The following is a 23,123-nucleotide window of genomic DNA, read 5'->3' on the forward strand; positions in this document are numbered from 1 at the left end:
AGAAATTGTGTTAGTAACCTTTAGACAGAATCTGAGACCAAATAACTGAAGTCTGCAAGATAACAATTGAGAAATGTACAAATCTCTCCCTTGATGGTTGTCTGACAGTGTGGAAAAGCAAGTCATTTGTTTTCAAAGACGAGGTAAACTTGTTGTTCTGTGATTGCACAAAGCAGATTATAACGTATCACTAGCCTCATTAACAACCTCTCTGATTATTTTTTTCCCAGTAAAGTTAATGGAAAACAAAATTGAGCAGTGTTTAAAATGGATTTCCAATTTGCAATGGTCCATTTTGTACCATCATTAAGACCAATTCACCTTCACAGATTGCTGAAGCATATAATTTACGTATTCTTTGCAACGTTGCTTCTCTGACAACTTCTGAGGAAATTTTAATTAATATGAGCAAAATGTCTGATTATTGATAAAACAAAAAGGGTCTGCCTTACACAAAGATTAGGAAATGGCAGCCAAATGTGAAAAATGGATGATAATTAAATGGGGCAGTCCCAATGCTTTAGTCACTCGAGGAGCTTATTTAATTAAAATGTCTTCATTTTCATTGTGGCATTGCATTGGAGCATTATGTTTCACAAATTCATTCTTTGCGTTTTACTGGAGCTATTATTGTGTGAAAAATGACAATTTGTTCAAACATTCTTTATAAAGCTGATGGCTGTGTATCAAGACATTAAGAATTAATTAGCTGACAACAATGGTTGATATTGACAAGAACATGGATTTCACTTTAACTGTCATGGCAACACTTAGCAAGAATCAACTGAAGTAAAATTAATGCCTTGTTGGAATATTTATGTGGCATATTTATGCCCATGTATAACCAGTAGATATAAACATAAGATCAGCAATGTTAGAGATGAGAGAACTTGTTTTTTTCCAAAATGAATATGCAGAAGTTGCCCAGAAAAGCAGTTAACATTAGGTTAATTAATCCCTTTGAAGGGAGTTGGATAAATATATGTTTAAAACTAGATTAGAATTTAATAGAATAGTCTCACATGATGTTGTACTTTATGGAATACAAGGGTTCGTGCTCTCCTGAGACCATGGATAAATTGTCTATGCACAGCAGCCGGTCAGACTGTATGATTATGTTGTGTGACTGAATTAGTAGCTTGGAACTGTAGCTTTTTCAGTTCATTAGTGTTATAAAAAAAATGTCATTAACATACAGTTTCTATTTGCCAAAATACAGAAAAAGAGTGATCCTTACTAATGAGGATCAGGGAGAAACTGTACTGATGTTGGCTCTTGAATAATTATTTCTGGTGTTTTCTTTGACAGAATAAATGAATTGGGTTGAGTTTTCAGTGGGACAGATTGGTATATAGTTTGTGGAGAGAAGACTTGGTGGATTGAATGACATTTTGCTTATACCTTCCAATTTCTATCAATATTGATTATTTTTTCCAGTCTTTTCTTTCTTTGTTTAGCTCTACAGTACAGTCAGTTCTTCTACAATACAACGGTTGCATTCTTGTGCAATCCCATATTATAGAAAAATCGCACTTTAGAAACAGCATTCAAAGTGTTGGTGATGTGATCGCATTACAGCCAACACACTTTTTAACAGTTCATATTTTAGAAATGGAATCCCCAATTCGACAATCGCATTACAGCGAATTCATGTTGACGAAACACGCGTTATAGCAGAATAACTTCTACTTTAAATTCTGTAGGCCTATTTTGTACATGAATAACAGTTTGATTTAATGAACACCTAATATAGGGGTCCACAAAAGATTCCATTCACTCCCACAACAACAATCCATAATTCTGTACATCCATCTACCATATCCCATCCATAGGCAGTGAAATTTACCTTCAACAACAGCATAAGATACATGGTAATGAATGATTTGGACAGGGTGGACATAGATTATTACCTGGTGTTGTGTGATTTTTAACTAACAGGTTTATTTAGAAGCATTAGCTTTCGGAGCGCTGCTCCTTCATCAGGTGGTTGTGGAGTTTGAGATTGTAGGACACAGAATTTATAGCAAAAGTTTACAGTGTGACGTAACTGAAATTACATATCAGATTGTTTGTTAAGTCTCTCATTTTTTTAGAATTGGTTTCAGTTCTTTCATATGTAAATCCCAGAAATTAAAGTTACATTCTCAAGTGAACTTTAACAATAGGTGCCATGTTGGCCCAGATAATGCATTAAAGGTGTGAGGTGCCCTGTGTGAGGGTGTCTGTGCCCCAATGTTCAAATTGAGTCTAATCTAAAAAAGGGATTTACAGTATCTTACATTACAGAATCCCCTATGGACAAGCCCTCTGCATACACAGGATTTGTTCAGATGAGGAGGAACATGATGGGCACTTGGAAGTACTCAAGGATGCCCTCATAAGAATGGGGTGTAATACTCAACTCAACTCATCAGCTGCCAGTTCTGACGTGCCACAGCAAGAAATTGTAATGACCTCCTCAGGAGACAGACACAAGCTGCAACTGACAGGGTACCCTTCATTGTCCAGGACTTCCCAGGAGCCGAAAAACTACACCATGTTCTTCGCAACTTGTAACACATTATCAATGAGGATGAGCACCTCGCCAAGACCTTCCACACACCTCCACTCCTTGCCTTTTAAACAACCACCAAACCTCAAACAGATCATTGTTCGCAGCAAACTGTCCGGCCTTCAGGACAACATCATACAACCTTGTCATGGTAGACGCTGCATGACATATCAGAATGTCGACATAGATACCACCATTACACATGGGGACACCTCCCACCTTGTACCTGGCAGGTACTCATGCGACTCAGCCAACATTGTCTATCTCATACACTGCAAGCAAGGGTGTCCTGAGGCATGGTACATTGGTGAGATCAAGCAGAGGCTACTGCAACAGATGAAAAGACACTGCACAATCATCAACAGACAGGAATGTTCCCTCCCAGTCAGAGAACACTTCAGCATCTGGCACATTCGACCTCAGACCTTCGGGTGACCATCCTCCAAGGCTGACTTCGGGACACGCAACAACGCAAAGTCGCCGAGCAGAGGCTGATAGCCAAATTTGGTACTCATGGCAATGGCCTCAACCGGACCTTGGGTTCATGTCACACTACAGGTGACACCACTGTACTACACACGCGCACACACACACACACTCCTACAGCCACGCAGACCCTCTGTCATACAAAAGCTCTCTCTCATACGCTCACACATACACTCCCGTGCTCACACATGCACCCTCTCACAGACTTGTATCCCTTTACACTAACACGCATATACACATACACGCAATCTCTCACAGATCATCATACCACCCCGCCCCTGCGCACACATACCCATATGCATGCACACACACAAGTTTATGGCGTAAATTTGTACTTGTAGAATTACATTTTAATTCGCTCAAAAACTGCATGAATCAATGTAAGATTCTCTAAATCCCAAACAATTGGATGAGATATGTAAGAATAGCCAATCCTTTACCACATATCTTCTGATTGGTATAGTTAAAGTTCAATCTTATAATACCCTCAAGACAAATGGAAATACTTTTACTCCTTCAAAATATATAAATTGAATCTTAAAATTCAGCCAACTATGGTAGAAGCCAAAACCCTGTCCCACATTAATACAATATTTAGATTCATAGAGTCATAGAGATGTATTGCATGGAAACAGACCCTTTAGTCCAACACATCCATGCTGACCAGATATCCTAAATTAATCTAGTCCCATTTGCCAGTGTTTGGCGCATACCCCTCTTACACCCATCCAGATACGTTTTAACTATTGTAATTGTACCAGCCTCCACCACCACCTCTGGCAGCTCATTTCAGACACTCCCCCACCCTCTGTGTGAAAAAGATGCCCCTTAGTCCCTTTTAAATCTTTCCCCTCTCACTTTAAGCCTCTAGTTTTGAACTCCCCTACACTGGGGAAATTTGTTGAACGATCTTCAAACAGGTTATTGAAAGAGAACTCAATGCAGTATTACTTCTCATTACTGCTATGTTAGTCGGCCGAGCATTTGTTGTAAAATTTTGTACCCTTAGTGTTTTGATATTTATTTTCTATATGCTTACCAAAGGAGCCATACAATTATTGCAAATTATTGTGTTGAAGCAGCTATTTTGATATGTCGTTTGCTTGTCCTCAACCTTTAATACTACATAATTATTTGAGGGATCTGATGAATGAGCTGTTGCATTACTGGATTCAGCCTGATAAACTGCACTTTCTCTGGGGCTCCATGGCAAACTTCACACCAATTACTTTGCAGTGGTGGTCTTCTGGAACATATTCATCATAATAGACATCAGCTAACAGCTGCTGCAACAGAGGTAAAATCCTCCCCACCCCACCCCCACATATCCACAGCAGGCTAGTTACACAGTTTTACGGACTGGAAGGTTGTATTGGAGCCTGGTGGATTGATGGCTGCCTGTGGGCAACAGTGCAAATAGAAAATCGCACATGGGATTTCAGCTGTATTGTCTTTGGATTAGAAGCAAAAGTAATAGCTGTATTAATGATCAAATACCTGTAGATTTTCCCATAACCCAGGAGCCGTGATACATTTTATTCTAAGACGCTTGTATTTCTTTGTTCATAGTAATTGACTGAAATCTGATCAGCATGTGCATAAATTATGTTTGGTATTCCTCATGGAGAAACACACTGTGATTGTTATTCCCCAGAGCAGTGTCATGTGCTGCCTTGTCAGTTTACCAGCAGCTCTCCATATGCGACTCTTTCTACTAGCCTAATCGATTGCTCATCCTTGCTCACCTAGAAGATATATTGGATGGTTTTCCTTCTACCCTATTATGACGGTATGCTGTTTAAAGAATGTATATAGCTGTTGTGCGGCTTTGACTGGAGTATTTCGATTGCAAGTAGCTTTTGATTGGAGGATACACTTGCCTGTGTAACTGATTAGATTTTAATACAACTGACAGCTGAGGTGTTCAGAGACCTTGTTCATCTGCAGATGCCAGGGATTTCTTGTGAGTTGTGCATATCAAGTAAGAGCAAGCAGTGTTCTCAGCAAAGGGAACTACAATATTTTATCTTGTGGTAAGAAATAGTACAATTTAAAAGCAATATTGATTCTTGTTTCCACTAACTCCATTATGTTAGAAGAAAGAAACAAAGAAACTGCATTATGTTATGCATTTTTGACAACTTCTGTTTATTTTCCTGGATGAAGTGGAAAACATAGATGCTGGTAAAAATGATGTAGTTTCCCCTAGTGTTCCTGTGATAATACCTTCTGATCTACTGGATTTAATTTCTATTCTGAGACATTGGCGATGGCTCAAAATGAGTCTGCTTATTCCTTGACACCACCTATGCACTGCCTTTCTGCTTCCACCCCTATTGATGCCTTAGGTGAGGATGAGGAACCTGAAAGCCAACTCAATGGAGATAATCCAAGCCCAGCAGAAGCTAAGGTTGATTATTTTTGTTGCGTCTGCACAGGGAGGAGCCATGTGCAAAAGTATATAAATTCTGACAAGATCTGTATAATTTTGGTACTGGCATGTTTTATTTGCCTGATATTGTGCATTGCTGGTGCAAAATTATTTCTTGCAACCAGAAAATATGAGAGTGATCTTCCAAATGTACTTGATCTAAAAGGGATCTCACAGAGTTCGACCAGCACATACATCACTAAGACGTCACCTCTGCCTTTAATTGAAGTGACCTCGGAAAGATCAGTTTTTGAGACTGAGAAGCAGGCTACAACTTCCTTAGATGTGCTGCAAGCCATGCCCACTTCAAATTCCTCCTTCAAACGTTCCTACAACTTCAGCTTTTCTAATTTTCCTTCTTCTGCTGTGTCATCAACTACAAAGTTATTGTTGTCTACTGTGAAAGAGATTTCAACGCAATCCTTATCCACTGCAGAACACAATGTGATTACAACACAGGAATTCAGTAAGTAATCCCCTCTATGGTCTACATTGAGAATCATTGCCTATCCTTAAACCACAATTTATTTGTAATACATGTTCCATAAGTTTTTTTATGCAATGTAAAATCAATTATGGCTGATGCTTTATGTATGGAAGGTAATTTCTGGTTTAAGTTAGTGTTGGTACTGAAAACTGTATTAAGTTAGTTGTGATCCAGTGCAGATAATGTTGCATTTTCTGAGGAATTCCTAATCTTTTCATACACTGGCTCGTTACCCAGACCTTGGTTCAGAACATTTCTAATATTGTCGTGAATTTTTCAAAATGTCAAAGTGCCAGATGTGTTTTACTTCATTAGTGTTTAACTTTTAAAAATACAATGAATTTGAAGATAAGTAAACATTTAGATTAGGGAAAATGTCAGAATTAATAGATTACACAAGCCAATCACGAAAGCAGAATTTTTAAAAAAGTGCTGAGTAGAATCTGTTCTTCATCAGCATGTAGACAAAAGGGCACTTGGGTCACTTAGAGAAGTAGAGATTGTGCAGTTCATTCTAACACTGAGTGCAGAAAAAGAAAGTAAATATCCACATTTTGAGAACTTTTAAAGGAATGGCCAACATTCTGCTAAATACACAAATCAGTCATTGAACTGCTATTTTCTAATCTACCTGTAACAATAATGGCAAAAAATAGACAACTTAATGAAGTAGTTAAAATTTACTTGAATGTTATTTGGATACAATAGAGAAAGACAAACAAAGCAAAGATAGAGTATTCAGGCTTTTTGTTAAGGACTGAAATCTTAGTCTGCAGCCTAGGTTGTGCCTTCAACTGCCTGGGCCTGAATTTCCTGTCAGAACATCTCTGCCTCTCTACCAGTGACACAGCACCTAAAGTCAGAGATGCAGGGGAGCCCAGAAATAGAAGAATGTAGATATGTCAGAGTGGTGCTGGAGGGGATTATTGACACTGGGAGGGACAAGATCATAAGTAGAAGTTCAACTTTAAAGTCTAGATGTTGCTTGTTCAAGGGCCAGCATAAGGCAGTGAGCACAGAGGTGATGGGAAATAGAATTTACTGTAAGTAAAGACACAAGTTGAGGATGACTTCTAAGTCTATGGTGGGTAGATTGCATAAGACCTGCCAGAATGCATTGGAATTATTGAGATGAAAAGTAGCAAAGATGTGAATGACGGTTTCAGCAGCAGATGATCTGGGACAAGGATGAGGTTGGTTATGTTACCAAGGTGAAAATCAAAGGCCTTAGGTTTAACACAAATAAGGGATCCAAAGATTTTGAGCACACAAGCTTATTGTCAAACTGTTGCCACAGAGAGGAATGGCTCCAATCTCCTAAACAGTTAATTGGAGGAATGGCCTGTTTCCACAATGTAGGGATTCTGTGATCCTGGTCATTCAGGATTGAGTGTTGCACCAACAGTGTGATAATTCAACAACAGTAGAGGAAAAAGAAATTTCACTAGCTTTTGTTCTAAATCACTCTTATTTCATCTTCTATCCATTACTTGGTAATAATGTTCTGGAAATCATACAATTAGAATGGAAAATGTGAGAATGTTGCTCTGGTAGTCATAGGATCCATTTTGGACAAAGATATACTGTCTCTGTTGTAACACTTATTGCTTGAGTAGATTGTTAACTGCTTAAATTGGAGCCATATCAAGGAAGGTTAATTGGCCTCATCAATTCTCATTGATATCGGCCTTACACCCCTCAGTTGGTTGGATAACTTTGTACATATTTCCTCAGACACCATCTTGTAGGAGAAAGTGAGGACTGCAGATGCTGGAGATCAGAGCTGAAAATGTGTTGCTAGAAAAGCGCAGCAGGTCAGGCAGCATCCAAGGAGCAGGAGAATCGACGTTTCGGGCATGAGCCCTTCCTCATTCCCAAAGAAGGGCTCATGCCCGAAACGTCGATTCTCCTGCTCCTTGGATGCTGCCTGACCTGCTGTGCTTTTCCAGCAACACATTTTCAGCTCAGACACAATCTTGACCAACTTTCTATCCTGGTTCAGCAAGTGAAAGCAATTAATCCTCTGCAGGTGTAAAAAATTAGAAGTGAGATTTACTACAAAAGAAGACGAAATACACCACTATTTTAGTTGCAGCGTTCCATGACTAATTATGAATCTGTGGTCTGTCATCCGAGCTGTAAAGTTGCACCTGCTTGAAAAAGTTCTGCTGGACTTGTCAGGGTTTTCTTAGTTTGCTGTTCTGCTGTTTTGTAAGGATGGGGGTGGGGGGATGGCAGGGAGTGAGTGTTTGGAGGCAGTGATAGAAAAGAAACACTTGCACTTATACAACAGATTTCAGGGACCCCGCAATAAGACAGACCAAAAGGTCCAAGCAGAGCCTTTGGGAAACTATAATACAGGGGTGTGAGACCACTGACATACAAGTAGAACAATGTTTAAAATGGCTAGGCTAATCTGAGATGAAAGTCAAACTTCTGTTTGCAACCTACCTTGTTACCATCATCCCCTAGAGTTATATCCAACGTTCCCTATAAAATTGTGTAATTGTGCACAGACCGCTTCTTTGGGCACACTGCTTTTAAATATAATTGTACAGTTGCACACACATGGTATTTAACATGGAACAAAATCTTCTGTGGAGTCCTTGAGCTGCAATGTGACCGTGGATGTGTTCAAGGTGGAGGAACATTGGTTGTAACAGAATTATTGATTAGCAACATGGCTTTAATTCACAATTTTTGTCATGAATTTACGTGCATAAATTTTAAGCATAGGGAAGATATGAAGGAATTAGAGAGAGTGTAGAAAAAATTTGTAAGAATTGTTCCAATGTAAAAGGAACATCAGTTACATAGATTGGAGAAGTTCAGACTGTTCACCTCAAAGAAGTGATCATTGAGAGGAGATTTGATAGAAATATTTAAAATCTTAGGGATCTGGACCAAGTGGAGAGAGACAAATTGTTCCCATTAGTAGGAGGATCAAAAATGCATATCACGGATTTGAGGTAATTGGTAGAAGAAACAAAGGCAATATGAGGAAAAACATTTGTACATAGTGATTGAGGATTTGGCATGAAGCATGGCAGGGGCAAGTTGAATTTGAGGCATTCAAATTGTTACCTTTTAAAGGAAAAGACTACCAGATGAAGGTGAGAGTGGCACTAGGTAAACTGCTCTAACAGAAAGCTGACACAGACACAATGGGCCAAAAGGCTTCTTTCCATACTTTAACAATTCTCGAATTTGACTGGGTTTCCACACATGACACTTGTCAGCAAAATTCAAGCTTGTGGAATTGAAGTGTTATTCACAGCATGGATTCAAAATTGGGATCTGGCAAAGCGATAGGAAACAGAGGCTTGAATTTAATGATTGGTTTTTGAACTGGAGCAAACAAAGCTTTACCCCAAGGTATATGCCAGTTGATTATCAAAAGAACTGGTGCAGATGTCACGAAACTGAGCAGCCTCCTTCTGTACTATATGAATCTTGTTTTCATTTATTCATGGGATGAGGGTGTAACCGAGTAGCACAGAATTTATTGCCCATCACTGTGTAAAATAAGTTTCCCGATTTTACTGGTCATGACCAAATTCTGATTTTGATATTGTTCACTTTTGCTCTGCAATTTCATTTTCTTTGCTCATGGGATATGGGCATCGTTGGCTGGGCCAGCATTAATTGCCCATTCCTCATTGAACTTGAGAAAATGATGGTGAGCTGCCTTTTTAAACCACTGCAGTTTGTACACTTTAAGTGGAAGGCACAATTCTGTTTGGGAGGAAATTCCCAGATTTTGTCCCAGTGATACTTAGGGAACAGCAATTTTTTTCCATGTCTGGATAATGAGTGACTTGTAGGAGAACTTGCAGGTGACAGTGTTTCCAAGCTGCCCTTGTCCTTCTAAATGGGAGTGGTCATTGGTGTCTAAAGATCTTTGGTGAATTTTTGTGCCCTTTTGTCATTTTAAACAACTCAGTTAGTTCACCCTTCCATCTTCTAACTGTAAGGGAATGCCCTCATTACTTACTACTTTAAATTCCCATATCCCTTTCAAAGCCAATCGAGTTTCAGTGCCCAAAACAAAATGTGGTTCTCCAGATTCCCACTTTTGCTGTCCCCCCTCCCATCCTGGAGGCTGATGCTCTTTGTAACACCTCTCAACTGTAGAGGCAAACACAACCAATATGTCAGTGATAGAATCATGCTGACACTCAATATTCTCCACAATCATGCCAACAGGAGTCGAATCCAGCTCCTCATGCAAACAACAACTCGCTTCTTAAAGTTTCAGAACAACATCCCTTGGGTCTACAGAATCTAACTGATATCCTCAGGTCTTTCCTCCTGTTGATCCTTGCCAAGGCCAGGAGTACATTTTCCTGATGGCACCCTCTCCTGTTTATTTCTCTGTTGCAATTTTAGCCAGCTCCCTCAGGCTGATGTCAGGGTAGAAGATCTGGTTTCCCACACAGCTGAAATGACAACACAGGATGTTAAAGAGCAAGTTGGAACTTTGTGGACAATTTACCCTGTTCGAGGGAACTTGGTTTTGTAATTCATTTTAATTAATTTGCTTTTGCTATGCTCATGGTGAACTTATCAATGCCAATTTGTAGCAGCTTTTTCTTTGACAGATTTATCACTTTAAGCTGCAGATTTTCCAGTTTGCACAAATGTATATTTCTACCTATGGAAGAATTCAGTGGCTGTTGTGATGGAATGATTGCAAAGAAATCTGTTGGGACACATGGCTGATGTATTCTCACCTCCCCATGTGCTTTCACTGGAGGAGGGCTGGGTCCACAGCAGGAGGTCTGCATGTCTGTGGCACAAATCCTATTAAGATACTTAAAGTATCAATTTACAGCCACTTTTGCTGTTTTTGCCAGCATCACTCCGCTCTCCTAGCCTCAACCACAAACTATGTCAGTACACTTGAAAATCAGCAAAGGCATCTTGCACAATAGGAGATTGTGGTGAAGTGAAAGCTTTTTAATGTGTACTGGCAGTAAAATGTATTCCCTGCTCAGAGGCTTACTACTGAATGGTAATCTTCTGGAGCCTGATGTCTGTAAAAATGCTGGGAATGATGCAGTGACAGCGGGCCCTTTGAAAAAGATGATATTACCTTGTCTCCCTGCCATTCCTCCTGCTCAGTCCTCTGCGGTCTTCTCACAGAAAAGACTGATGGCCCAGCAGTGATTTTTTTTTGTAGCCACCATCATTCCAGAACCCCAACTGCATGGCAAGCCAGGAAAGGTTTTCTTAAAGTGGACAATGCTGATAAGATGGCTGTTATTACAAATGTGGTACAGACGTGAAACCAATTTTGATGCTTGAAAATGTATGAAGTTCAGAAATCTTAGCCATGTAGTCCAAATCTGATGGTGGAAGCAAGAAAAACACAAATTGCAAGAACAAATTAATGTAGGAATATTATTAATTAACAATTGCAATACAAGACTGATTGTCATTTGTTATGATTCCTGAGGAGAGTAATAACTTTTAAAAATATGCTTGAATTCCTTGTGACTATCTGAATCAAAACAACATTTCAAATTAAATCTTTACTGTAACAAATGAGTTAAAGGCAATATTGACTGAATGCTATTTAGTAAGCGAGGAACTTTGTTATGAGAGTTCCTATATTTAGTAGAATATATCAAGATGCTTTATTGAGCATGTCAGCAACAAATAAACACCAGTCAAAATTGAAATAATTGGAGGGATGAAGATCAACTTCAAGAAGGGAGTTAAAGAGAAGGAACAGGTAGATGGGTTTGGGGAAGGTTTCTGAGAGCATGGGGCCGAGGAAGTTCAACACACTAATAATGAATGTTAACAAAGAGACAAGTTTGCAAAAAAAGACCCAAAGGTTCAGAGAGTTTGTGAGGATATTGCTAGCTGAAAGATGCAACAGTGAGGAAGGTATGAAGTGACTTAAAAATGAGGATGACAGTTTTTTTTTGATATGAGGCATTAAGGCATCTATACAATAATGAGCAGGGATAATGTCTGGGATAGAATATAAACATGAGGAGTGGAGGACACCAACCTGGAGATGGAAGACAAAATGAAAGTATGGTCAAAGAAGCAACTTTTGAAAATGCTTTAAAAAGAATTCAGGAATGCTATAGGTACCTTGGAGGATTCAGTAACAGCAATCACTTTCATTAGCACACCGTCTTCATTTTATAATCATTGCCTTATGTTGTTTCACATCTATTTATTTGATTGTCAAAGCTAGAGGTGAAACAATAGCATCTGGACTGGATTTTACGTGTGTCTTTAAAAATCCTCAAAAGACTGATGGACCAAATGATCAAATTAAATCTTTCAATGGATTAATTTTATAGTAAAGTGAAAGTACAGAGTAACCAACCTACCATTTATCTTTGCATGACAACACAAAATAAAACCATGCTGCGCTTATCCTCATCTGCAGTTGTTTAGCTTGATTTATACAAAATACCTACTCTGCATTCTAACCATCACGCTGCTTACTCTGAGCCCTGCAGCTGTCTCTGACAAAAATGCTACTTGATTGCCTTTTGTTTGTACATTTTGTCTATCCCTCAGAGCTATAGAACACAATCAAAGGTAGTACAATGGTCATGAGATCCTAATCAATTACCAGCATTGGCTAATTAATTGCTTGTTATTTATAGCCTATGTCAAGAAAATAAGTCATTAGCAACTTAACTGTCATAAATACCTTCTGTTTTTAAATTCAACATATTGAATTACTTTTTCCATATCTTTTCTGTTGAAAAATAGTCAAAGAATTCCAAGATGTGACAGAGGTAGACATCAGAACAAAAACGCTTTATGCTAAAAATCCCAATGCCTAGGTATTTAGTATTTAACACTTTACTAATAGTAGAACAATGTTGGAAACTTGGCTCAGACCTGCCTAAAGAATAGAGGGAATGAGATATGATGTAGGCCTAGACAGGCTTATAGACCTAGAATGGAATGAGGAAATAAGGTCACAAGATCAAGTAAAGGATCTCAAATCTATAAACTGGGGAATAGGGTGCATAAAATTTATGGAAGACAATGGAAAGGAGTGGGTGCGAATTTATGCAGAATTGTTTACAATTTCTAGAGTTCTCAATGAATTAGAAGTTGTGTACGATAGATCTGAGAAAATTAGGAAGAAAAATGTTTGTGAAAGCCTGAGATGACAGAGATATAGCTGAAAGTATTAGCAGCTTATTAGTAGAAATGGGCAATCTTCCAGAGCTGGAAATAAAAGCTTTTAGCAATTGACCAGAAATTCAATTCCAGACCAACAGGACACTGTGGTTGAACCCTTGTGGTTCTGTCTGAATGAAATGCTGAAAAGGAATAAAGAAATGGCATCCTGGGCAAAAACATTTCTCGTTGCGGTCTGAACTAAGCTACATATTCAACCACTCCTTATTGTTTGATAAATAATTCATCTTCTGAACTTAGTCTGGTCAAAATAATTCATTTGAATTTCTTTGAATATCATGAAATATTCCTTTGTGTGCAGTTTGGTTTGGACTGCTCAATCTTGAGTGACAGAAATGCACAACTAATGCTTTGCATTTCTGCAGAGAGTTGGTAAAGCCATCCTCACTGTTGAAGTAAGTGCTCATGCTGCTATAAATTGTAAAATGTAAGATTCAGTGGGAATATGATGACTCAACTCTTTAGTTAAATATCTCTGCTGAAAGGAATGTTATGATGTGACAATGTACGTTAATTGATCTGCAGGTATGCCTGTCAACCACAACTTCAACCTCAAAAATATGTTTCATCAGATTCACTAAACTCTCTTTGTGACTAACTGTTACATAGTACCACCCTAGGGATGAATGGTTAATAGACAACAAACAATTGCCTGGTATTTGTTGTGTGATTTCTGATGAATGTATAATCAATAGCAGTCAGAGAAATTCCATTTCAATAAACTAACAGTAAATTTTATTTCTGTGCCATACGCAATCTGTAATAATCAAGTAAGATATACTCCAACTTTTATTTAATTCATCATTGTTGGCAAGCATATTTTTCACTCTGACTGTGTAGTTACACAGACGATTACTTTTAGGAATCATTAAAAGTGAGGTATTATTGTATCCCACTTCAAGCACCCAGAGCTAGAATTTAACCCAGTCTGATTGACAGGAACTAGTTGAGTCAGAGACAAAAAAACTGCAGATGCTGGAATCCAGAGAAGACAAACAGGAGGCTCGAGGAACACAACAAGCCAGGCAATGTAAGAAGGTGGAGAAATCAATGTTTCACGTATAACCCTTCTTTAGTCAGCAGTGACAGAGCCCTGGAAACCTGGCAGCTAGAAACACACTGAAGTAAAAACAATAACTGCAGATGCTGGAAACCAAATACTGGATTAGTGGTGCCGGAAGAGCACAGCAGTTCAGGCAGCATCCAACGAGCAGCGAAATCGACGTTTCGGGCAAAAGCCCTTCATCATGAAGGGCTTTTGCCCGAAACGTCGATTTCGCTGCTCGTTGGATGCTACCTGAACTGTTGTGCTCTTCCAGCACCACTAATCCAGTAGCTAGAAACACACTGACTGCCATTTTAAGTTTGGGACTGACAGATCAAGTACAATCATGCCCCATGAATGAATTCAAATATAAATTTGTGCAGGATTTAAAAAATCTAATGTTATTTTAATTGCGTGAGTTTAAAGTCACCCAATAACTAACCTACACTGCAAATCTTGATTTGGAGATGCTGGTGTTGGACTGGGGTGTACAAAGTTAAAAATTGCACAACACCAAGTTATAGTCCAACAGGTTTAATTGGAAGCACTAGCTTTCGGACCACACACAACCACCTGATGAAGGAGCAGCCCTCAGGAAGCTAGTGCTTCCAATTAAACCTGTTGGACTATAACCAGGTGTTGTGTGATTTTTAACTCTGCAAATCTTGACTGGCATGATTGAAAGCTAAATGTAAAGTGTTCTCACCAAAATGCACCAGAATTGTGCAGAATTAGAATTTTTGCACTATTGTCAATGTAACATTTCATAGACTATTGTGAAATTTGTATTTCCTTCTGATTATTATCCCCATACTTCAGCTCATTGAACACTCTCCTCTTATGACCCTGACTTTTGCTCCAATTTTCTTTGGACAGATAACCAGTCAGTGGAACAGAAGCAACCTGAAAAGCCAGAAAAAATAGCAGGTGTTTGTTTTGGAACATAGGAGGAGAGGGCTCTGGCTATTGAAGACCTTACTCAATCACAGGATCGATGGGCCATAACACTTTCTTAGATATTGGTGAGGAGCAGCAGCTGGATCAATGGCCCTGGCAACAATCATCAGTGCCCATAAGGTTTCACTGCAGAAGTCTTTGCCAAGCTCTCTCAGTCTGCAGTGTAATGCTCCATCAAACAGGTTAGCAAGGGTTTTGTTGCCAAAGCAACCTAGTACAACATTGTCAAACAAGTGCCAACAAACAGAATGGGAGAACTGAGATGTATGCAGCAGTTGCTGGCTTCTTAATGAACAGGACGTTAATGCGGTGGAGGTGGTAGTATAGTGGTAATCTAGAGGTTCAGGTCAATGTCCTGTATTCACATATTAAAGTCCCAGTCTGGGAGCTGGTGAAATTTAAATGTAGCTAAATATGAAATATAAAGCTAGCATTTCCCTTAGGGGGAGGTAATGGCCTAGTGGTATTATCACTAAACGATTAATCCAGAGAACTGGGGAAAGTTCAGAGGGTCCCATTTCAAATCTTGCCACAGTAGATAATGGAGTTTGAAATTTTTTTTTTAAATCTCTGGATTGAAGAGTCTTATGATGACCATGAAATCATAACTAATTGTTGGAATAGCCCATCGGGTTCATTAAAGCCCTTTAAGAAAGAAAACTCCAGACCCACAGCAATGTGGTTGAATCTTAACTGCTCTCTGGCATTTAGGGATGGGCAATAAAAGCTGCTCTACCCAGTCACCCCCTCATTTCAAGAACAAATTAAAAAAAAATCATAGATTGTATGTTTCTTAACTGGCCAGGCCTGCATGTGAAAGCTTAACTGACCTCTGCAATAGACTAGCAAGCCATTCAGTTTTGGCCTTAGCAGTGAAACACAGGATCCCTGAAAGAATAACACAAGTCCCACAGACTCCGATAGCTCTCAGAAGATTTAGGAGCCAAGAGGAACATTTAAAACAGGAATAAACCAATTATCTTTTGAGAGAAGGCTGAGCAAGCTCAGTCAACATTCATTGGGCTTTACAACAATGAAAAGTGATCTCATTGAAATATATAATACTTTGAGGGGCTTAACTGAATGTTTCTAAAATAAGCATACTCCCATTTGTGAGGGTGATGTTTCTTCCCTCAGAAGGGCCATTAATCTTTGGATTTCTTTACCCAGAGTAAAGTGGAGGCTAGATTATTGACTATGCAAAAATTAGATGTACATTTTTGAACTCAAGGGAATCAAGGATCATTGGATTTGTTAGGAAAATGGAGTAAAGACCAGAATCAGTTCAGCTAGAATCTTATTGAAGAGAATAGCAAGTGACAGCAGGCATTCTGTCAAAAGCCAACCTCCCCACTAAGTAGCACACTGACTCAGCAGTTAACACTGCTGCCGCACAGCACTAGGGACCCAGGTTTGATTCCAGCCTTGGGTGACAATCTGTGTTGAGTTTACATGTTCTCCCTGTGTCTACATAGGTTTCCTCCAGGTGCTGCAGTTTCCTCCCACTCTGAAGATGTGCAGGCTAGGTTGATTGACCATACTAAGTTGCCCCAAATTATCCAGGGACTGGCAGGCTAGGTGGATTAGCATGGGAAATGCAGGGTTACAGGGATAGTGTAGGGGGCTGGGACTGGGTGGAATACTCTTTGGAGGGACAGTGCAGACTCGATGGGTCGAATGGCTTCTATGTCCACAGTGGGGTTTCTGTGATTCATCAACCTTGTGAATCTTATCTCAACTGCCTCCAATGCAACATGTCTATGGGGTTAAATGTTCATTTATTGTACTTTCTTTTAAAAGTTGATTCCAAACTCTGACGTTCGTTTGTGTTTCTCCCCCTGTGGTTTCAAGATGTTGCTCCTGTGGGAATGTGTGAGATGCTTGTTGATAGTAGCTGCAGATTGTAGTGATGCAGCAGCTCTTGGGTAGTCTGGCCATGCTAATGTTCTGGCCTCAGCACTGTTTTGAGGACAGCACTATTTTTAGAACAGACGCTGGTGAGGAAGTAGACGACTGAAATCTTGGAAAAGGACACCATATCTTGTGCCTGCTGCAGCACGGGAAACCTATCAGTATTTCCACTGATTTGCAAGAAAGCAAACAGCAGACGATGTGACAACTTTATCCATTTTCTCCAGTACCATTCCAAGGTGAGTACCTGCTTCTACAAGATGTACATTTTGAATCCAGAGGTTGCATGGCCACAGTTTGACCTTTCAAGTTCAGTGAACATTCACTGTTTTTGCCAACAGCAATGCCATAGAGGTGGCTACCATCTGAGGTAGACTGTAGGATCCTAGACCTATAACTTTCACCATTGATGCTTGTCTGTTTTTTGATTATGAACCTGCTTTTAATGGGAAACTTACTAAAAATATGAGCCCTTAATTAATACGGAGTCTGGTTTTCTGTCCACTTAGAACCAGTGGAGGTGGGAATTTATGTGGATCATTTATCTCATGTCGACTCCCCTTGGCAGCCACCAATTAAATGACTGGTTACTCTGAGGGAGAGATCTGCAATTTGAGTCGAACCTTCTACCGAACCAAGAGGGGAAGAAACAGAGGTTGAGCACCTGGAGTAGATCAACTCCTTAATTCTTCAACACTGACCTGGATCTAATGTCAGAAGCCAGGAGGAAGAGGGGGGGATTCCCTATTCCAAAAGGGTGATAGGAGGAGGCACCTTATCATGTAGTATGGACAACTCTCAATTCATGTTCGTTTGCTCCAATTCACCCTCCTCTTGCTCCTCCCCAGTGAACTAGGCACTCGTGGTCCATAGCTTTCCAGAGAGTAATGTTTTGGAGAGTGCAGCAGACCATTGACCATTTCAGTGACTGAAACTTTGGCAAGACATTATTGGAGGGTACCACCGATGGGTGCTGGCAGTGGAATTGCATCTTCAAACACCCACTGACCTCCTTGATGATTGTCCTGCTGAGCAGGTGTGATTGGTCTTCTGCCTCTGCCTGAGACTCCACTAAAGGGTTCAGTTGATATTTTATGTCTCCTGGAATTGTTTGAGGCTTGTTGGTGGCTTGGATTGAAGATCGTTATTAGCCTGGACTATGATTTCTATTGCTTCCCTGATCTTCTTGCCTATCCTATACCCTTTTGATGTCAGGGATCTGTCTTTTCTATAAAGGGCATTCCCCTTCATTTTGGACTCAAGATCTTGCAGTCATGTCTCGGTTCCTGGTTGGAGTCTCCCTTATGGACAGTGGCCATCCAGGAGTCCTTGTCAACCTCGTCCTTGCTCTAAATTTAGGTGCTGAGTAACCATCTCCATATCAGGTATGCCCGTGTCAAGGGTCTTACCAACACTCCAGTCTTCTTTGCTCCACTGACACTCTCTCTCTCTCTCTCTCTCTCTCTCCTGTGGGACCTAGGTGAGACCCTGGGGCAGCCATGACTACCTCTCCGCCCTTTCCTTGTCTCCCCTCATCTGTTCGAAGACCAACAGTTTCCACTCTTTCAAATATGCTATCCTCCCCCTCCCACAAGTTGTAAATGAGTTTCTTAACAGATATAACTGGCCTTAATAAGAGTGAGAGCAGGAACCCCGTCTCACTCTCCCTCACTTTAATAATTACTGCAGGTACTGGAACATCAGAACCTTAAAACCAACATCTTTCCAAGTCTGAGATTTTCAGGGCATCACCCAGCCTCTGTTCTTGTCTTCAGGAATTGCTGAAAGTTCAACCCCTGATTTCACCTTCAAACACCTTCAAACACCTTTTGTGTAAGGTGTCACAGAACATTCTTCGTCAAAAGGCAGTATAAGCAGAGTCTTTGAATACTTTTAAGGCAGAGTTATTTAGATTCTTATAAGCAAGGGGGTAGGCATAAATATGAAGTAATCAGATCAGTCACTATCTGATCGTATAGCAGAGTAAGTCAGAGGATCCACATGATCTATTCCTGCCTTTAATTCAGGAATTATATAATGCAGGAATTCAGTAGATTTTGAATTCTAGATATTTTTTCTTAAATGCACATTTCAACATCTGCCAGTGTGTTTAAAACCTGAATCCTCAGAGCATTATCTTTAGTTTCTGGATAACACCACTAGGCCATTGCCTTCCTTGTTAATGCTCAGAGATCCTGGTTTCTATTGGGAGACTGCAAAGGATGCAATCTGTACACACCCTTATCAAGGGGAGTGTATTAGGAAAGAACATGTTGTTAACGAATCAATCCCACTTTACAGGGCCTTGAGACCTAGTTCTATTAAAGGCCATCATGCAAAACAGATAAGACATGTATGTACTGCCATCTATCATAGAATCCTTACATTGTGGAAACAGTGCACCTATGCTACACTATGGGTAATGTAGCATGGCCAATTCACTTGACCTGCACACCTTTTGGATGTTGTGAGGAAGCTGGAGCACCTGGAGGAATTCCACACAGACATGAAGAGAATGTGCAAACTCCTCACAGACAGTCACCCAAGGCTGGAATTGAACCCGGTCCCTGGCATTGTGAGGCAGCAGTGCTAATCACTGAGCCACAATGCTGCCACTATAAGGGAACAAAAAGTCTGGCACTGGAAAAGCACAACAGGCCAGGCAGCATCCAAGGAGCAGGAGAGTTGACATTTTGGGCAGAAGCCCTTCATCAGGATTTACATTCCTAATGAAGGGCTTATGCCCAAAACATCCACTTTCCTGTTCCTTGGATGCTGCCTGACCTACTGTGCTTTTCCAGCAACACACTTTTTGACTCTGATCTCCAGCATCTGCAGTCCTCACTTTCTCCCAATCAATAAGGGAACATATGAGCACTCTGGGATCCATGAGGTAGATACAAGTTCTGAAGATAAACATGAAATATTTGTTAAAGCTTCTGGATTGTCCCTCTTCCACAACACTGAAAAGGAACTCTATAAGATGTCAGTGGGATGTGAATGCCTCCCATGAGGTAACCAGATACCCTGGCTCAATGTTAACCTGGCATCCTTCACCAGCATTGACAGGTGCAGTCTTCTTGTAAATACTGGGATTGTGGCCTATAGCAGTGGAGGATAGGGATCTTAAAACTTGCTGTTGTAGGTAGGATCTAGCATAATAAAATATATCAAAACAACTGTTGGTGCAGTATTGAGATAAGATTTTATTATTTTGTGGTTTTGTTTAGCTGTTTTAGCATATTTTCTCGAAACTGCAATCACCGCTTATTCTGTCTCTATTATTTGTCTGTTTTGCGGAACTAAAGGAACACTTTTATTGCCACAGAGATACTGTCCCTTGTTCCCTCTACTCAGTCAAGCCGCAGCTCTGCCTCCCCCTTTATCTGCACTCCCCCCACACTCCTGAAGAAGGGTTACATCTGAAATGTCGACTTCTGCATCTCCTGATGCTGCCTGGCTTGCTGTGTTCTTCCAGCCTCCTGCCTATCTACTTCAATATTATTTATGATTTGGAGTTGCCGGTGTTGGACTGGGGTGGACAAAGTTAAAATGCACACAACACCAGATTATAGTCCAGTAGGTTCATTCGGAAGTACCAGCCTTTCGAGTCGCTGCCTCTTCATCGGGTGGTTGACCATTTGATGAAGAGACAGCACCTCTGAAGTTAGTACTTCCAAATTAACCTGGTGTTTTGTGATTTTTAATTCAATATTATTTGAGCATGTACTAAGAAGGAAAGTACTTTAAAATAACCGAAGTTAGTTAATGTTGTATGGGCAACTTACAAATTCACTGACTATGGAATGCTTTTAAAAGAAGTGATATATTCATGATGATTGAGTGCTTGATAATAGGGTGTGGTATTTGAAAATTTACATGGCTGTGAGATTGTATTGGGAAACCTATTCCCATAGAATAAACCCAATGTCTAGGTGATGTTGAGCTCCAGGCAGTCTTTCACTTGTGTAAAAGACCAGCGTGACTTACTTGTGTCTGCATGCAATACATATGAGTAAGGGTTTCTTGAATGCAGGCAGGAACTACCTTTGCTCCAGGGTTGCTTACAGATGTAAATACATTAAATCTCAGAATGTGTGCGAGAATCAAACTGGTGAAATGTTCTTTCTTGTGATAAATTGGTGCATATCACCCTTAGAACTGCATGTTTTATATTGCTGCCTATGACAAATGCTTGAATGGGGAGAGTAAGGATTTTGAATTGGGAAAATCGGAGAGTGGAATGGTAGAGTGAATCTCGAATAGAAACTAGTAAATTTGATTTGTTTCATTTGTTTCATTGGTCACAAAGAGCAATGATAAAAATGATGGGCAGTTTGGAAGTGTTGATGCAAACGTTGTGGCTGGGAACTGTTATCCTGACCTTATCATTGGGCAGCAGGAGCATTTCCTGTATTGGGAGATATGCCCATTTTAAATTCTAATAGGGGTTCTATGATGTACAAGATAAAAATGTACAGAAACTATACGAGCATACAAAAGTGAATAATATTAGACTGGCAAGTGAATACAGTAGATTAAAATTTTTGTTAGCATTGTAGGAAAGATAAGAAGGTTTCTGTGTTGCTAAGAGGTTATGTTAACAAACTGACACTAGAGCTCTGTTTACCAGAATATAGTGGAATGAGATCTCAGAAGAGACAAATCAAAAAACAGAGATGCTAGTTTGTGCTGAATAAGCTACTTGGACATTTCGAATGTTAAAAAATAAAATCCAAGGTAGCATAAGGTTTCATGCATCCTGGTCAACTTAAGAAAGAGGAAAATTTGCTTGAGCGAAAATATGAATGAGAAAATTCTGCTGACTAACCCCACAATACCACTCTCCCACCGTCCCCCCCCCCACTCCACCCCAGATCAAGCTGGAGAAGCAATAGTTAAACGAATCATGATTAGCTTTTTTTCTTCAACACCATATTCAAATTTCAAGTATAGCACAACTTTTCATTTGTTTAACCCATGGACTCAGCTTGGTTGGCTGCTTACTCCCCAATTTGGAATGTGTCTGAGGGAATCTTATGATCTTGAGACTCTTTAAAAATTAAAGGGCTTTTGGCTGTGTTTTCTCTGGCAGCAATGTTTTATTACAGAATTCAGTTTATAAATGTTTGCTTATAGTTTCATGATTTTTTTTCTTTCTCTGAAACTTTCTATCTAAATAATCTAAACAAACTGAAAATTATTTGCCAAATCACTGGGAGAAGTGTAAATAAAGTGTGCTCTTGGCAAATCAAAAGAGCTGAAAAAATAGATCATACTGAAAAAGAGAACTGAACAAGAGAAAGCAACTCCTACAAGACCAACTTGTATGAAAACTTTGGAGAGCTATCTGACCATTAGCACAATGTACCATCTATGGTTAACTAAGGAAGTTAAGAATGGTAACTAATTTAATGAAAAGGTGTGCACTGTTGTGGAACTTAGTGGTATCCTAAATATTGGGAAGATTTTAGAAACCAATAAAGGATGACTTACAAAAAAAGAGGAAAAAATTATTGTATGAAACAAAATTAGCAAGCCACATTAAGCAGGCAATCAAAGCATCTAGACAGATATAAAGGAAGAGAGTAGCTAAAATTAACATTGAACCCTTGGAAGGTGTGACTATTAAATAATGATGTAGAGGAGCCAGTGTTGGACTGGGTGGACAAAGTTAAAATCACACAATACAACTGGTTATAATCCAACTGGTTTATTTGGAAGCACTAGCTTTTGGAGATGATAAAGGAGCAGTGCTCTGAAAGCTAGTGCTTCCAAATAAACCTTTTCAACTATAACCTGGTGTTGTGTGATTTTTAAATTAGTAATGGGCAACAAAGCAATGATGGAGAATTGAAGTAAATATCTTGTATCTACATTTATAGCAGAAGTCACAAAATGCTTGAAGTAGAACATTGAAAGGTAAAAAGGTGAAACTAAAAATAATCATAATCACTTCAGAAATTATATCAGGGAACTTAATGAGACTAAAGGCTGAAACATCTCTTGGACATGATAACCTTCATCCTAGGGTCTTAAAAGACACAATTGCAGAGATAGTTGATGCTTT

At 39.6% G+C, this 23,123-nt stretch overlaps 1 protein-coding gene across 2 annotated transcripts in view; it reads left to right on the plus strand.

Annotated features, from left to right (window-relative positions):
- The window catches only part of LOC140492098 (pro-neuregulin-2, membrane-bound isoform-like), a 690,845-nt gene that overhangs the window by 583,438 nt on the left and 84,284 nt on the right, over positions 1-23,123 (plus strand). The window contains exon 1 of one of the 2 annotated variants that reach the window (XM_072590831.1): positions 4,833-5,934. The exons of the other annotated variant lie outside the window; for it this stretch is intronic. Within the exon in view, the coding sequence (XP_072446932.1) occupies positions 5,307-5,934 (628 nt within the window). The 5' untranslated portion in view covers positions 4,833-5,306. Of the gene's footprint in view, positions 1-4,832; positions 5,935-23,123 lie in introns of those variants that run through there. 2 annotated transcript variants of the gene reach the window in all.

Source organism: Chiloscyllium punctatum, chromosome 20 (assembly GCF_047496795.1).
Source record: "Chiloscyllium punctatum isolate Juve2018m chromosome 20, sChiPun1.3, whole genome shotgun sequence".
Lineage (NCBI taxonomy): Eukaryota > Metazoa > Chordata > Chondrichthyes > Orectolobiformes > Hemiscylliidae > Chiloscyllium > Chiloscyllium punctatum.